A 17,901-nucleotide genomic window follows, 5' to 3' on the forward strand; every position below is an offset into this window, starting at 1 on the left:
GGATCTAGTAGGAAAAAAAAACACACATATTTTTGGTTATCGTATCATTGAAAGTCGGTGCCGATGCGTTTAGCGGTGACTTCCAAGCAGATGTTAGGAGGTAGAGACTGCAAAACTCCTCCGGTTGTTCGGGCAACACAATTCTACCGTTTTGCAAAAAGATCGAATAAGACATTGTTCACCATCCCGTCATACTCTGACTTAGACAAACGTTTCCAGTGACCCCAGATTTCAAAAGAAAAGTTTTCATGACATGTTTGACTTTTCTGAATGCATTTCTAGCCGTAGGGGTGATGTTAGGTAAATACAACAGCCTCTACTTTTGTCACGCGTTGATTTATTTGCTAAAATGTTACCAGACATACGCTGAGAACCGAATTGGTAAGAAGTAGAGTTTTTGATATTTTTGAGCGTTTTTAATGATTTGAATCCTTCCGAGGGAGTGCAGTCGGTTTGGCGTGACAGCCGGTGGCCGGTAATGTGATCTGTTATTTGCGCACCCATCGGCGGAGCGCGCCAAAACGTCTAGACGCGCTGCCGCCGCACGGACCAATCAGCGCGCAGCTCCCCGCCATCAGGACGGCTGCAAATTGGGGCCGTGTTTTCGGTGTCTAGACACTCCGCAGCAGTGGAGGCAAAATCCAGCCCGGTACCGCGTCGCTTTCGTGCCTCCTGTAGTCGGATTCGAACCCAACATCCCAGGATTTTGGCACCCATCGATGCCTTAGGAAGTTGTCTGTACGGGTCTGTCGGTGTCCGGTGGATTGGAGTCCCCGATCGCGCGCGCGAGCGGAGTTAGTGCGGGGAACGCTGCGGAGACAGAGCGCGAGTCGTCCCCTGCCTGGGTGGGCACCCACCGTGGAAGCGGTAGTCTTGCTCCTGCGACTTGGAAGGTGCGGCGGTTCCCTTCGGTTCGGCTTCGCCGTGTGGCCGCAGTCGTGCCTCGGATGTCCCTATGCGTGTTGCTCGGGGTGCTGTGGCCCTCCTGACCGCATGTTCCGGTCGCGAAGATCGGGCCTAGTCCGGCGGTTGTGGCGAGCTCGGGTGGCCCGGAGGTCCGGTGGAGATGGGGAGGGCGAGGACGAGTCGAGCGGGTCCGGCTCCGAAGTCGGCGGCGGCTCCACATGCCAGGCCTCCGACTCTGCTCACTCCTGTGGCCAAGGAAAACCAGAAGACGACCCCGAGCTCAAATCGGTGACTTTCTCGGTCCTGAAGAGGCTAAAAGAGCGCCAGCTCGAGTTGTTAGTCCAGACCGTCGAGTCGAGGGGAGGGTTGGAGTCGGGGTGTGTGCACTTCCCTCGGCCCGACGTCAGGATCGGGCGCAGGACAGTCGCCCCACACGTGCTAACATGCCTCTTGTGGAGGTGGACAGATCTACAACATCCTCACCAACTCAAAACCCTCATGTGCTGCCAAAGTTACGGACAACAGGACGGAGATTGCGGCCCAACAGTGTGCTGTAACCCGTACCACTACACCAGGCTCTGCGGACCAGGTTCGTTTTTCAAAACAACCCCTCTATTATAATCTTCCCTTTTTAACTTTACCCCCATTCAAAACCTCCCGTCTTTAAATTCCACAAACAGTTGTAACATTTTCCTACGTGTTCCTACCTCTGTTATCGAAGTTTGCCACAGTTTTGTGGCACTTTCACGAAGTTTGCTACAAGTTGGAGAAAATGATGGATGAGCTTCAGCCAAAACATTTCAGTGACACGCCGGGGGCACAGCACAGCGCTGAACCTTAGCAAAACCTATTGATCTGAATATGGAAATATGACCACTAATTATCACGGATTTGTACCAACCACACAAGCAGTGATTGCTCCATTTCGCAACAAAAGTAACGTTTTTATTATATTAATGTTGCAAGCTGGTAAAGTTGTAGCCTTGAAGAGAAAGGAAAGGGAAAAGTTAGTGGCTCCTCCCCCGCCTGTAACTAAATCCTGGCGGCCCCATTTTAAGCGTGCAGTGCTATCATGCCATGCTGATTAGATTAGCCAAAACATTACCGATTCCTTTACAAATTTCGCCCCTCTTACACCCCCAAACGACCCAATCTAGCCTCAAAGCGAAGAGAAAATTGATCGAATGGTAGAGTTTTTAGAAGCGGGTTTTTGTGTGTGGTTGTGTGCGTTGTTTTTCCGGGACAGGCGGGTAATTAGAATATGAAAGCGGCGTCTGAAGATGTGAATTGGCGATGGCCGGGCCAGGGTGGCGCCAGAGAGACCGCCTCTTATCGTGGCCAAGCGACAGGCAGCAATTAACGCCGGGCCCTGCTGGTAGGAAGGGAAAAAAAGCCTGCCTGTGTCCTACCACATCCACATTATCTCACAAAATTTCCCCTTCTTCTGTTTTATTTTTTACAGAAAGTCCGCCACCGCCGTATTCCAGATTTCCGCTGGATAGACTCAGGAGCCTCAGTCCAGAAGGTATGGTGCAAAAAAGAAAAGAATTTGCAGGTTTTTAAATTGATGGGAAACGATTGAGTGCGAACGACAGTGTCCAGACGACCTAACCAACGCTAATACTTGGAATACTTTCTTCTAGGCCTGTTTAAAATCTACTCTTATTCCCATCAACTTAAAGAAAAGTTTAAGAAACACCTGAAGAAAATGTAGGGAAAGCGATATGCAGTTGTTTTTGACATGAAATCCTTGATCAAACAAAGATGGCTTTATCAATTTAGATAATCTAGGAGACAGTGTCTGTGGTTTTGCAAACAGTCATGTGTATTCCGAGTTGGAGACAAAACTCAAACAAAAGAATTTTGCAAACTCATTTTTATTATGAATGCAGATTTTAGGTAGAGAAAGTTGACGGTAGCTTGGACTGGATTGAACTTTGTAGTGGTTCAACTTTTGGGGCCGTGCCAAGGTTTGGGTTGGCTTGAAGGCCAAGAAAAGTTGAACAAGTGCAAGAAAAACAATGCCAATTGTTGCATGCGCAAAGCGTTTAATCCACACTGCGAAAACTTTGTCTGTCGCTACCTTTTCAGGAAGCCATAACACCAGTTTTTCGGATGTGTTTTTGGTCAAGTTTTGTTGTCTGCCATACCAAGATTAGAATCAACAAAATACCAGGAATAAAAGAATTGAATACAGTTATTTGCAAGAACAAAAACAAAGATTCCACAAACTCTAAACAGTGAAAACTTGAGCCAATATCTTTACCATAGTAAAGGCAATGTCTTACAATTGCATGATTTGTCTGTTTCATGAAATGCTTAGCGACACCTGTATTTTCTGAAAGATATTTTTATATTAAAATGAAACACAACAAATATGATAAGGTGTTTAGATTCCTTGAATATAAAAGAGATTTTCTTGAAATGTATGTTATAAAAGTATTTCTCCAATTCCAATTTGAGAATGACAAAAAAGAATGCATCTAGACATACTACCAAAACTGGTTTGAAAGCGGGAACTTCTATCAATGTTACTTGCGTAGCATTCAAATATTTACTTCATATAGGAAGTATTGGTAGTTCGTAGTCTTAAAAGAAGGTTTAGTTTAAGAATGCTTAGTTTAAGAGTGAGCCAATGTTGCCGAAAACACTACATCGTTCAAAGCCTAGTCAGTAGCAACCAAAAAGACAACAGGCAAATAATGTTGGTAACTTTGTTTCAAGTCCCCTTGTTCACAAACATACTAACTTACTCACACACACATCTAAAAGTAAAACACAATCCCTTCCAAGACAACTTGGCAGAGGTAAGAACGTCATTAAGTTTAACCACCTACATGAAAAACAATGTAGGAGTCTTGTTGGAAGACCTTGGTTGGGAGGTCAGGGTTTGTTAGGTTTTTGTGTGACCTCTGAACTACTTGTTGAGTAAATGTATGCTAATCGCTATGTCTGACCAACCATGGAAAATGTATGGTGCAGTCTGGTCAATTACTGTAAAATCTTTAAACTTTTGCATTGGTTTCATTGTCATGGTTTTCAGAACTTTCCTCGTGACACCAAAAATATGTATTACTGTACTACAAAATTATTTCAACTGCAAACTTAAAATACTGTTAAAACCTCATTTTCTAACCATGAAACCAACCTGTGAAAATAAATGAACTTACAGTATTCGATTAACTTGTGATATATGTCCAAGTTATATGATTTAATTTGATGCTACTTGGATTAGGATAATGATAATAATACTGAATTTGTAGATCAACATAGATCTTTACTATATACTGAAGAGAGGTAGATTGTTTTCGTTAATGTTTTCAAGAAGACTTTTGGTAAACTGAAAGACCAAAATGAAAACAGAATCTGAGGGGAAAAAGTTTGTACATTGTTACACAAAAAAAGAAGGGTTTGAAAAAAATTTGACTCACGTTTTCCTCCCAGCCCTCTGTTTTCATCGTGATTTCTTTTTTTAATTTTACTTTTGAGTGTCAAAAAAAGAGGGAAATGAAGATTGTTGTGTTGACGTTGTTTGATAACACATGTTTTTCCTCTGTTTTTGCAGAATCTGTTAGTTCTAGTACAGAAACTGGTGCCTCGCCGTCCCTCTACCCCCCTCCCCCTTCAACTTCCGGTAAGTTCACATTTTCTTCCGAAAATCTTAGAAGAACATAGTAGTTAAGATTGGTGTTTCTTCTCATCAAGTTACTGCTTCTTCCAACTTCTTTGTGTGTCTCCCAAGAAGGTAGAAAGATACACACACTTCAAGTCAGTTGTGAAGTTTACAAGGTCTTTTGATACATGGATGGGATAGGTATCGTAGTATATATTAGGTCCTGACTAAGATGTATATCTGTCTCTAGCTATCCTTAGTATTGTCTAGGTCTGCTTTCTTTAGTTGGTCTTAGCTCTGACTATTACTCCTTTTCAAGTCCTAGCAAGGAGTTCCAGCAAAAGCTAAGATATCATCCTTGTCCAAGAAAGATCATTTAAGTACAGCTTCCCCAGCTTTGATTATTGATACCTATTCTGTAAGAATCCTGTTTGTTTGTCTTAGTGTGTTAATGTTACATCTACAGTAGATAGTCTTCCCTACAATAGAAGTCATTTTTTCTGAATTCAAAGGGCATAATGTCAGAAGTCCTGAATTTCACTTGAACTGGTAGTGGTACTGGCATATTCTTCCGTTTTTAAAAACAGTCAAAGAGTGATAGACAAGCTATAATTGTTAGACGTAGGAATGACACGTTACGACAGCTACATTTACTTTCCTCTAGACTTCAGATGACCAGTGGTAGAGCTAACATTGTGGTTGTGGCGTTCACCACAGACACATGTAACACACATACAACATACCAGCCCACTGTCCAACATTTTACACCACAGTGCCAACAACCACTGCTTGTGTCAAGCAGTCATAGCAAGATTTTTACTCAATGCCAAAAATTATTTCTACACTACTGTGAAGAATCCTTGTAAAGTTTTCATGGATTTGTAGCTCTCTCAAGGAATTATAGTTCAGGAGTTGTTACTTCAAAACTTTTAGAAATGGTTTTGTAAAGGATGGCCTGAAAATGTTTTAGACATGTTTGCTTGGTCGTATAGCACTCTTGAGAAATTATAGATAAGAAATTGCTGAAAATGTTTCATAAGACTGTATAAGTTGTAACAAGGAGATTTTTATCCAGTTGGAATTATAGCTAAGGACTTGTCAGCAGAATCGCTCCGGTAAGACTTTGTTACAAATGTCTTGGAAAATTCATTAGCTCTTAATTGTGACAAGGAGACTTGAAGCCAGTTTTCTCGGATTTGTAGCACTCGTGAGTTCAGGAGTTGTCAGCAAAACGGCCCCGCAAAGACTGCATTACAAATGCCCTTGCAGACTTGCGTAGCTCTAGTTCTAACAGGGGACTCAATCACTGGAATTGTTCGATCAATCCTGACCTAACCGAATTATCAGAACCGCTTGCAGGCATTTAGGGTGTTGTTACACGTGCTTTGCAGGGTTTCTGCAGCCCAGTGCGACTGAATATGCAATCTCTCTTCCCGTGTCGCTATTGTCATTTACATTCGTCAAAACTACTGGGTTGGAAAACTCCCAGGAATGTCAAGTGCCTGAAAAGTGGGGGCTACGCAGAGAAAGCCTTGACGAATTGAGGGCGAGTTTGTGCGAGACCTCTCTGGAAGAGGATTTTGTGGTTGTCAGAAAAGCATATTTTCCCTAAGACTCTCCGCACATGTTTGGCATACTAACATAATGCTGTTTTAGTTGACAGTTTGCCCTGTCTAAGAATTCAGGGTCTTAACTTAAGTTCAAGAGATCTGTTTGAGACTGAAATGTTTTAAATCTTCTTCTTGGAATGAATTTACCAGAAGGCTTATTGCAAGCAGCGAGGTAGCAAAGAAAGATGGCTGTCAAGAAGGGTGTATTAGAGCTGGTCTTTAAAAGCAGCAGAAGATGAAATCTTCTTTTTTAGATTCGAGCTTGAGAGAGGAAAGAAGGACACAATTTCAAGACTTCCTTGAAATAATTGTGCCAATAGCAAAGAATTTTAAGCTGATCTTTTCACAACTGCTGTCCCTATTTTAGAAACATCAATTGGTGGAAATATACTAGTAACTTCTTGTGCGAAAGTTTCTTTCCTTGCCCTCTGCCTTCCTGTGATTTATCCAGGGAGGTATTTATTTGTGGAAGAAAAGGCATGGTGGCAAGGCAGGGGCTGGGCCTACATACCTGTCAGTTTGGTCCCCAGGGGGCAAGGGTCAAACTAACTTTATTGTAGGAACACAAATATCCCTTTCTTGTGGGCTAGTGTGGGGTGGAAGAGAGCACTGTAGATTGTAGTTTTGCTTCTTAACAACAGAAACGGTATAAGACAAGTTTTAAGAACTCGTGTTCTTTCCGTTGATTACAGTTTGACCAAAGGAAGCTCCTTTTTCAAGGGGAGACGCTTTGGGCGAGTTAAAGTAGGTCAAACGAAGGTTGAAAAGGGGACGAATTCAACCGGCTTGTTTGTTTTTGTGCGGAGGAGAAAGCGTCGCCTGTGGCACAATGCACACTGACCTCAGGCCTTTTGTTCTGTTGGACAGAACCAAGGGGTAAAGAGCTGCATTCTGGAAAGTGTTTGGGAGTGTTGGTGTATTCTCAATTCTCTCGCTAGAGCTAGGTTTAGGTCTAGAGAAGTTCGACAAAATTCCCAGACAAGCAAATTGGGAAAATATTCTCAAACCATTACCTTTGTTTGAAAATTAGTAATGCTGAGATTTTATTACCACAAAAATTATTTCATTGCTAACGAAGAGTCCCATAACAGTTCTTTTGACCTACCAGTATTATTTCAAACTAGTTCTAATACTGTGTTTTTCTTAGTGTAAGGTGTAGAATAAATAAGTTACCTATCTTTGTAGGTTCAGCAGAACTTTGGGTCATTGAACTGCATTTTTGGAAAAGCTCAAAAGTTTTTTTGTTTCCGTCTTCTAAGACTTTGCAGACCAATGTTTGTCCCAAACTTTTCATAAAGTGTTTGCAAGTTTTGTTTCTTTCTTCAGCACTTGTTCAAGAGGAATGCTCACAGTAGTTCTTGTAGTATAGGATATGTGGTCAATAAGTAACTTATGTCCTTACATAACTAGGCCCAGCATTGAGTAGCTCTAAAAGACTGCAACACCTTATAATATGTACATGTATGTAACTAAATGGTAGCCCTGGATTCGAACCCACGACTTCTTGATCCAGATGCCGGATTGGAAACTCTAGACACCTCAACATCCAAGCCATTTTTAGTCAAAGATTATGGCCCCAAGAAGGGGCGAATGCTTCTATTTTTCCACAAGGTGCCCTCTAAGGGTTCTTCGACCAAACTCAAGGTCATCAGGAGGTTGTGTGAAATGTGGGTTGCCATGACAACGGCACCTTGTTTTCGCCCCTTCCATTGCCAGGTCCCTTCTCATTAGCAGTGGAGCGCCTGAGGCCTTTCACTTTATACAAGCAGGGATCAAACCTTTGGGGAAACGTTGCCATTGCTAGCATGCCTGGCCTCCCCTGTGCACTGTTTCTTATAGCCAAGTTTTTGTGTGGATGCAAAACTCCTGCAAGGGAAACCAGCTTTGCTTCAGTTCTGGAATAAAAGTTGTCTGGTGTTCTACCATTGGTAGGTTTTTGTGTTAAAGTTGGGCCATAATAATTTGATTTATCGGTTCTTCCTTGGTTTGAAAAAGATATGCTAAACTTGAAGTTCAACATGAAAATAGCGAGGGTGGAAATTTTGTAATTAGTACACAGTTTGATTCTAAGTTGTTGTTTTAAAAATATGATGGACAATACAAGACAAGGCTCAAGGAGCAACTTTGGGTTACTGTACTGGATTTTACTCAAAGATTGTATGTAAAATTTACCAAGTTCACAGTCAACTAGAATTGGAGTAGCATCTTTGTAAGAGTCTGTGCTTTATATATCTGTATCAACTTCACTGGCTGTTATTTTTTTTGCTGATAGGGGTCAGCTAATTTCGCCAAAGATACTTCCTTCTAAATAAGTATAGGCGGAACTCGGAGCAGGGGTTTAATAACGTCTGGCCAGCGGAGTCTCTCGGCAGCGGTTAGTCGTAGATGGGAATCTGGCGGACACGGCGGTTCCCGGGATGAGCCGGGGCAAGTTTGTCAGACTGGCTGGCTCCCGGCCGCAGACAGAAAACATTTCCCGCTAATCAGCTCACATGGGCTTCTCACTGGGAATCTCTGGGGGGAAACAGGCATCTTTTGGCCACTCCAATGTCTTTCATTGTTTCACAGACATTTCTGGGGGAAAACAGGCATCTTTTGGCCACTCCAATGTGCTTCATTGTTTCACAGACATTTCTTGTAAGTTGTAGAAGACATCTTTGGCCACTGCTATGCATTACATTGTTTCTATGACATTTTGGAGTAAAATTGGGTGTTAAAGTTGTACGAGACATTCTTTTGGCCACTCCTATGCATTACATTGCTTCTATGACATTTACGAGTAAATTTGGGTGTTTTCTTTTGGGAATTTCTGGAGAATGTATGCATATTTGACAACTACAGTTTGTTAACTTGATCCACAGCAATTTGTCTGATATTTCTGAGTGAAAAGGTAAAACTATTCATTTTCTTGGCTGTGTTTCTAACTGGGAGCCTTTGGCTGAATGTTGTCATCTTTGGCCCACTTTAAATTCATGTACTTGGTCCTTGGTTGACATTTTAAGGTAGGAAATTTAAGAAAGTGGACAAGATGACAACAGGAGCTAGAAAGAGAGCCTACGTCTCAAGCTCTGACAATTTCTGACTCCAGGGTGTTTGAAACCTACGGATTTAAAGTTAACTCTCAAAACATTGAAATTCATGACTTTGTAGCTCTTTTCAGAATTGATAAAGCAAGGTTTTTCAGTGTTCTCGACTGGACCTCCAAACCCACAATTTTGGCTCTCAGAAAAAACACGAAAATTACGGAGGAGAATCTTCCAAACGGAATGTTGTTGTCCACAACATAGAGAAACAGACAACAGCGCCCCTCCGCATATTGTGTTCTTTATAAACGGCAAAGGTGAAATTCTTGAGTACTGGGATTTTGGGATCAGTTGTAGGAATACACTTGACAATAGGCCAACATTCTGCAGACTACAGGGCTCCTGTATAGAGACACCCCTTTCCAACAAACTCATTGTTGAGCCGCGGCCAATTTTCTGTCGAAATTGATGAGATTGGGCAGGGATTTGGGGGAAGGCTCCTTGTTGGTAGGTAGTTTTGGGGGTGGGAACAGGCTTTGCTTCAGTTTTATAAAGGTTGTCTGTTGTGTTATTGCCTTCAAGGCTCAATTGGTTGGTTGTCGGATTTAGAATGATTCCGAACTGGACGATCAACATTTTGAGAACATTTTGACAGTTTGAGAAGAAAGTATCCCTTTAAGAAGAATGTATACTTCCAGGGAGTAGATAGAGGGATACTTTCTTCTTTGTAGATATAGTCGAAATAAAGTCAATTAACTTGCTTCCTATTAAAAACTTAAAATTGTAAATGGCTGTTTTCTTTTGTGATATCAGTAGGTCAAAGTTGAAGTCTGAAACTGATTTTTCTTACCCATTTTACCTCGTTTGTCAATGATCACCCAAACTTACAACGTATGTATAAGTAATAAGGTTCTTTGTAAATAAGTGTTTATACCACAGTATTGCCCCAATGAACACAAGATGGTCACCAAAACTCAGATTAGGTACAAATGCTTGGTTACATGTACAAAGAACTTTGTTATCAAGTGACTTACCATTCTGAAATTGTCCATGCATCTCACAACTTTTCACTTACAGGCAGGGTTAGAGCATACAAGTCCACAGTACACTAGTCAGACATACAGACTGGGTGACTCCACTTGGTTTGGCAGGAGGTTTTCTGAGTGATGTACAGGGAATATGTGGGTGTGGGAAAGTCACCCAACTCTCAACAGTTAAACTGGCTTTTTATTGTTTCCTCAGAGTTCGTTGTGTGTTTTTTTTTTGGGGGGGAGGGGGCTGTTTGCGTGCTCAAAGGGGGTGCTTTTTTTAAATCAGACAGCCCCTTCACCCCTCCAAACGGAAAATTTAGGTCAACTTTTGGTCTGGGAGGTAAAGAAAAACCCAGCTCAGTTGTAGACGCTTGGTTAGAACTTGTTATGGTGGTTTTAGTGGGAGGGGGGCATGTACTTTTTTTCAAATCAGCCTATTACCTCCCCTCCTAACAAGGCCTTGTATATGAGAAAATTCTATGGAAAATTATTGCTAAGGCTGTTATGATGCCTTTTTATGGCAATTTTTATGAGGATGGGAATACAAAGGGTTCAATTCTTGTCAGTTGATGTTAAATTTCAGCATTTTGATTTGAGGTGCAGTAACAATGTATAGATTTCATACTCCAAGCCACTTTCCCCCTCTTGTTCGACTGATGGATAAAAAACGTTTGTCAGCGGAAGATTGTGAGGTTGCGAGGAGCCCAGTCGGACTGGTGTATGAATTACTGAGCAGAATGAAGCAGATATGCCAGCAGGCCCCTAAGGAACACACCAGAGCCTGGACTCATATATTCAATTATGGTGACTGGCTGTGGCCAAGATGTCAGAGGATCTCTCCAGACCCTGAAGACGATAGGTCGTAGGTCTTCCTGTAGCATCTCAAGGAGCGGTTGACATGAATCTTAATGTTATGATATGACTTACGATAGAATTGGCCATAAAAGAGAAATTTGTCAGGCTTAGAAGGAAGCTTTCCAATTCCACAATTCTTTATTTTAGTCTTGGGTCAACGGGTGGGTTTGTCACCTTTATCACATCTCAAGCTCTAATAGAATTTGCTCTAAACAAACGTCATGTACCTTTTCTTTTCACAGTTCACAGTATAAAAGAAAAAAGTAGCAACGGTTCCTTCCTGAAGAATTTTAGTATGATCCATACTTCCTTTAAGTTCAGAGTGGTGCAGGTAAAATTTGTCTGGTGCAGGTAATTTTCAAAGTTACCTGCACCAGTGCAGGTACTAAGTGCAGTTTTGCTAAAAAAAGTATTTCGAGCCCTGCTATAAGTAGCCTTGTCAAAACTATTATATACGTCCTAATTGCACAATGGGTATTGTAGTACATCCAGTAGTCTTTAGCATTCAGGAATATCAACAGCAAACAAACCCTTGTCTTTTTCCCTTCCAAGTCAAGCGTAGACACAATTTGTCACGGTTAAGCAGGGCTGTTATGCCGGGCTACTCAATAATGTGCGGGGCAGCGTCGCGAAGTGCGTTCGCCGCCGTTACGTTTACCCCCGCTCGCAGGCACCACTCGGGGAGAGTTATGCCCGCGCGTTAGGAAGACGTATGTCGATGTTTCTAGTAGAACGCTGATAGGACGCGACTTCACCTGAAGGGAAGATGGCTCCTCAATTATTCGGATGCTTTTATCTGGCTGAGAGGACGCGTGTCGTCGACGCATCGTTTGTCTTGTACCCCGTGTGTAAGGAGCGAGCTAGAAAATAAACCATTATCCGATTGAGACTTAAAGTGCTCTAGGAATTTTACCACGTTTGCCTGTCTTGATTTGTTGCTTTTTTGGGGTAGTTAAAAAGTTGTCACTAAATTTCATAGTATTTGGTAAGGGGTGTGCATTACAAAAGAAAATCCGATATCAACTAGTTTTCAGGGCACCTGTGCTAAAAAGAGATTGTTTCATTTGTGTTTCGTAGTTGTCTTTTTTTAAAGAGTTTAGGATGTGAAGTTTAGACTTGATTTCTTTGCTTTTGATCTGAAGACAACAAGCCTTAGCTAAGGAAAAACTGATACAACTTCGTAGCTTCTTGTACTTGTAGGTCTGTATATTATTCAGATCCTGTTTCTGTCCTGTTTTAGTGTCAGATTATATCTTTCACTTGTCCTTGGAGTGCAGAAGATATACAATCCCATCCTATATCTTGGCAAATCCGCATCAACTTCCTTTTAGGCTCTGGTGTATTCTTCTTCAAAGAAGACAAGTTTGCGTTGTCGGCTCTCCTTTTTCTTGAGCTCGTATAATTGGCACTTGGCATTAGGGGTGGCGTCGAGAAGTATATCTTCGCAGGCTCTTGTCAATAGTTATAATTACAAGCCCCTAATGCCTTGCTCGGTGAACTGGCGTTGTAATTTGTCTGGAGCGTACAGGCCTTGAGGAAAACTCAATTTGCAGTCAGCGAAAATCTTACTGGCCCCTCGACGGTGCGATGCTTGCGTCAGAGGCGCGGCCATAAATACAGAGAGCATTTCTCGGCAAACACTTCAGTCTGGCTTGATTTACGACTCGGAGCTCATTTCTTGAAGAAGATGGCCTTCTTCTCGCACCTGGAGACAGGGTCTTATGTTGACGGGGCTCAAATAGGGTCAAAATTGTGAGGAGACAACTCAAAGGACTGGGAATATGTGGACTGGTGATTGCTATAGACAGGATTCAATGGTGAACTCATTGAGAAATCACCAAAGAGTGGATTGTGTGTGTTGAAAAAAACTAGTTATAATAAAATCTCTTTCTCTCTCTCTCTTTCTCTCTCTCTCTCTCTCCCCCTCTCTCTCTCTCTCTTCTCTCTCTCATGTTTTGGTTTGACTCTCTTTCTCATGTTCTGGTTTGACTCTATCTAGAGGTAATCACTAGTACATATTTGACTCTGAAGAAAGTCTTTGTACTTTGAGTTTGAAACTACTTGCAGCACTGCAGGGAATTTTGATCCCTGGTGCGTTAATATTTTACAGGAATTTACAGGGAATTCCTTCACCTTATAAATGATATGTCCAGATTGATATACAGTTTGCTTGCTTTGTCAGTGGAGGGCCAATATCTTCTAGGCAATCCAAGATGCAATTTAGCCTTGTTTAAACAGTACAGGGTCAGATGACACCACTTGTTAGGACGCTAGGATACAAGGAAGATAAATAAGGATGGCTTATTATGTAGTGGGCTCTGAAACTTTGGATTTAATGAATGTATTACTGAGGAAAAATGACAGTTTTTTTGCATCCAAACCTGTGTAACGTGATTTTGCAATGGGCTTGCCAAAAATGGGTTGTCATTAAAGAAAGCTTACGTCAATGGGGAAAATTATCTAAGGGAAAGAGGCACTAACGTGGAGGTAGTCAGTTGTACAGGTTTGACTGCATATCAGCGACCAGGTGGTCGTTATGCAAAGGTGCTCATTATTTTAAGTTGAACTGTAAATTTTGAGCATATTGAGTCACAAGAGGGTTTCTTTTTTGTAGGAGCAAGCTGAAATGGAACCTTTTAGACTCCACTTAGCTGCACAAATGAGAGAAATCCACTCATAACTTCAGCCCCTCCCAAGAGATACAAAACTGCATTTTGTGTCAATTTCCTTGTCGCTCGCGATTTGCCAATCTCGGGGAGATCACAGGTTTCCAGGCTGAACAACTTCGCAATAAAGCAAGCCGAGGCCGGAATCGTTTGTAGCTCGTTTCCACTATTGACCGGTGAGCGACTCATAGCAGACGTCCGCGCAATCTTTGCGCCAGATTCCTGACAAGGAACGATGTGAGTCCTAAACTCGGGATCTCGCTGCAAAATGGGTAGATGGGTTATCGTTTGTACACGGCTCAGGCGGTCTCAAAACCAATTCTGTCAGCGGCGCGGGGGGACAAAGTCAAGGGGAAATAGCCAGCCAGGATTTAAACCATGAAGGCGACTACCCACTAGTGTTCGTTCAGCCTATCTAAATAACCTACGGTCTGCCAATTTATCAAGATTGTCTGCAGTTGCCCCCGTAGAGGCGTTGCAGAATACATACATGAAGAAGAAACATGGTGTGGGTCCCTATCTCTCTCAAGATCGCATGTGAGCGGCGAATTTCGTCTCCGAATGAGCGGATAAAAGTGGGCATTTTGCGTACGGGTTTATGAATCGTGGGGTGGCCGCGCTATCAGTGCGTAGCGTATGCGGAGGCGCTAGGCAGGGCTTTGCTGTTAATGGGAGGAACAGGTCGCCACTTTGCAGGGGTGGATGGGGGTGCTTGCAGACTTGCCCTCTGGAGAAGTTGGGGTTAGGTACAGGGTTGGGGGGTAAGCTAAAGGGAAATGCTACCAGATATAAATCCCAGTAACCCTGCACAGAAATTCTGAGCAAAGATTTAACTCTAGGGAGAACAAAACTCCTTCCAAACATGCGAATATTGATGAATTTGACCAAAACTAATACCTGAATTTAAAATATGTGCTGAAATTTTATGGTACGTAGTGTAGCATCATATTCCATTGCCTAAAATGATCAACAAATAACTTCAGGGCCTGAAATCCTTTTCAGTTTTTGGTTGAATATTGGGCAACCAGGGTTGAGTTTTAGGCTGCATAATATTGCTGTATATCTAAATGTTACAATGCCTATTGTAGAAGGACCTTACAGACTTGCAAATTTGAAGATAAGGTGTGTAACTGTCAGAATGCCTGCCAGGCAAGTGTGAGATCCTTAAGAGTTTAACAATCACTCCATCTGTGTTTATAACCTTATTACGTCAAACAAAAGCGAGCTGCCTAAAGAATCCGTATTTCAGACACTTAACCTTTGCGACACCTTGAAAATCAAACAGAGCTTCTTTCTGCCTTGAGAACCCAGAAATAAGACTTATTTTTGCTACACTAACCTAAGAATTGGACTCGGTCCAAGATTTCCCAGTTGATACACAGAGTCTGAAGGTATTCTTGTATGTGGGTAGTTGACATGAAAAATTCCACTGTCCTGAGCAACCAAGCATTTCGCCCCTTGGTTCAAATTGTTTAACAACAAGTTGGGCTCATGCCTAGAATAACTTTTTAGTTGGCAAATTCAAACTAGCTCAAGTTGTTACACATTTCTCAGTACGCAGATTTTTCAACACGATACAATATTTATATTATGACTTTTCTTGTCACAACAATTGCTGGTTTATGTACTATCGTTATTTTCCCCCATAAACTTAATTTATGTTCATTACAATAAATTCAGTCTTGTAAACGAATTGATATCCAGCTTATATACAGTCACGTTGGCTCGACTCCATATTACTGAAAGTATTTCAACTTTATTGGCAGGGAATCTACACTGTATAACCATTTTACAAGTGCCGTATTGTGCATACCTTAGCAAGGTACGATTTACTAGGTATCACATATTTTCCTAAGTAGTTAAAGTTGAAAGATAGACTTTGCTAAGAGTATTGACAGTCTCTCTGTTGGGCTAACGATCTGATTCTGAACGGTAACTGAAGTAAGAAAGTGCGCTTTTGTCGTTCTTTTGTCGATAATCCGTATATTATGGCGCGATAAACCTCCAAACGTCTTTCCTTTGGCGAACGGCCTGTAAAACAACTGAGTGAATTAGGGGGCGTTAAAGATGGAATTTGGGTGGAAGTAACAGTAATGCTATGAAATGCAAATGAACCGGTTTTATCAGAAGTCAGTTGACCTTGGTTATTGGTAAGGAATTTTAATCGGTTCTCTGATACCGTCTGTTTTGTCAATACTGTAATGACTTTATACTTGAAATTCATCTAGATACTTATCTATAAGAGCAGCTTCTGTATATGAAAATCCTTGAATAGTTGCCACTGTTCATCATTGTTCACAGGTAAATTCTTTTCTTTGGTTGTGCAAGGAGACTGATATCCTTAAAATTTTTTGAGTCAATCTTTCCATTTATTTGAAGCAAGACTGTTTGAATATTTTATGCCTGGTTCAAGAACTGAACTCCTCAGTAATTCTGGCACTGCTGTCAGACCCACTACCATCGTACAATAATTGATGACAATTTTAAGCTTTCAAGTAATCATATGCTCTCAGAAATGCGATTAGCAGGGATTTCAATAATTACAGCGAACAGGAGTGAGTTGAGAGTGTTGGCCTGAATTCCCTGATTCCGTTATGTGATGAATATGGAGTGCACCGCTATAGACAGCACCTCACGACCCATCCCTGACCCGACGGCCCCAAAATTGATCGAAATGACAGCCGGGGATGGAATTTCTAGCGAAGGGTAACAATTTTCCAAACCCATGATGGCACCCTGATCTTTATTGAGGAGGGTACGATCATAGCCTGGCCTTTAAAAAAAATGTGAATTCAGAATATTTTCTATGTTGACAAAAAATATGGCAGGAAAGAAAAGGGTTGACGTTTATGATTTCTCAAATTCTTGATAGAATCATGAGCCATATTGAATAGTATACGATGTAGCATTATCATAGTTGTCCATGTGTTACACGGTATCCTATTCTTTGTATTTGTGTATAGAATACTGGTATATATACTGGGCTTGAAATACCAACTGATTGTACAGGTTAGTGCAGGTAAAATTGGAGTTGTGCAGGTATTTTTGGTGTCTACCTGTACCTAACCTGCACTGGTCCATGTACAGGGTATATACTGATTAGTGCAGGTAAAATTGGAGCTGTGCAGGTATTTCTGGTGTCTACCTGCACCGTTCCATGGGCTGGGTATATACTGATTAGTGCAGGTAAAATTGGAGCTGTGCAGGTATTTCTGGTGTCTATTTGCACCTAACCTGTACTGGTCCATGTACTGGGTATATACAGGTTAGTGCAGGTAAAATTGGAGCTGTGCAGGTATTTCTGGTGTCTATTTGCACCTAACCTGCACTGGTCCATGTACTGGGGATTAATTTTTCCCCAACTGCATTTCTGGGCATCTGATTATTTAAGAATCATACAGCAATGTCGCAGGAAGGTCTAGATGCTTGACGTTACCCTCTGTGTATTTAGGAATGTTGGTAGACCGCAGTAATAATATTCGACATCCAAATTCTATTATTGTGCCACGAGAGACCTGGATAACAACATTACGCATGATTTGTTGCCCCTTATACTGCCTAAAAGGACTATCGCAGGCATTACTTATCTATAAGAATTATGTTATGATGCGACGTTTTCAGAATGCTTGATTTACGTGGGGCTCAAATGGCACTTTTGGTTAAATTACTGCTTTTGAAGAGATGCATAGATATGCTCTGTGTATTAACAACACATTTACAACTATGAACTTTCCACAATGAAGGCATTTGATACAGTAAAGATACACATTAACCAAACATGAACCAAGTTGTAAATGCATAAAAATGTTATTTTCTTGTCAAATGTACAATCTAACGAAGCGGTAACCCCAGCCATGCTTTATTTATCGTTGATGTATCGCCGTGTCGTGTAGCGCGGCACTTTTGTAGCCTTCGGCGCCGATGCAGTTGTAGCAGATATGAGTTGTTGCTTCACTTAGTCGCTACATACTATATGTTAGGACCCTCGTGAGAGTTGTAAAAAACATATAAGAGTGCAATCCATGCGACATTAGCGAATACAAACGATACATGTTGAGTTCCCAGATTGCTGAATTTTCAGTTTGATGTTGAGATTTGTATCAACACTTAAAACTTCAGACAATCTTCCATATATTTCAGGTAAAAAAGATTCCGTAGATAACATTTAGTTATGCTTCAGCAAGTTAGCGGACGGTA

General features: G+C 41.6%; 1 protein-coding gene across 1 annotated transcript in view; it reads left to right on the forward strand.

The window, feature by feature from the left end:
* The first annotated feature begins 512 nt into the window (after positions 1–512).
* Positions 513–17,901, forward strand: part of LOC118411318 (mothers against decapentaplegic homolog 6-like) — a 42,067-nt gene continuing 24,678 nt past the window's right edge. The window contains exons 1-3 of the mRNA XM_035813520.1: positions 513–1,495; positions 2,369–2,431; positions 4,472–4,540. Of these exons, the coding sequence (XP_035669413.1) occupies positions 994–1,495; positions 2,369–2,431; positions 4,472–4,540 (634 nt within the window). The 5' untranslated portion in view covers positions 513–993. The remainder of the gene's footprint in view (positions 1,496–2,368; positions 2,432–4,471; positions 4,541–17,901) is intronic.

The sequence above is a fragment of the Branchiostoma floridae genome, chromosome 3 (assembly GCF_000003815.2).
Source record: "Branchiostoma floridae strain S238N-H82 chromosome 3, Bfl_VNyyK, whole genome shotgun sequence".
Taxonomy (NCBI): Eukaryota; Metazoa; Chordata; class Leptocardii; order Amphioxiformes; family Branchiostomatidae; genus Branchiostoma; species Branchiostoma floridae.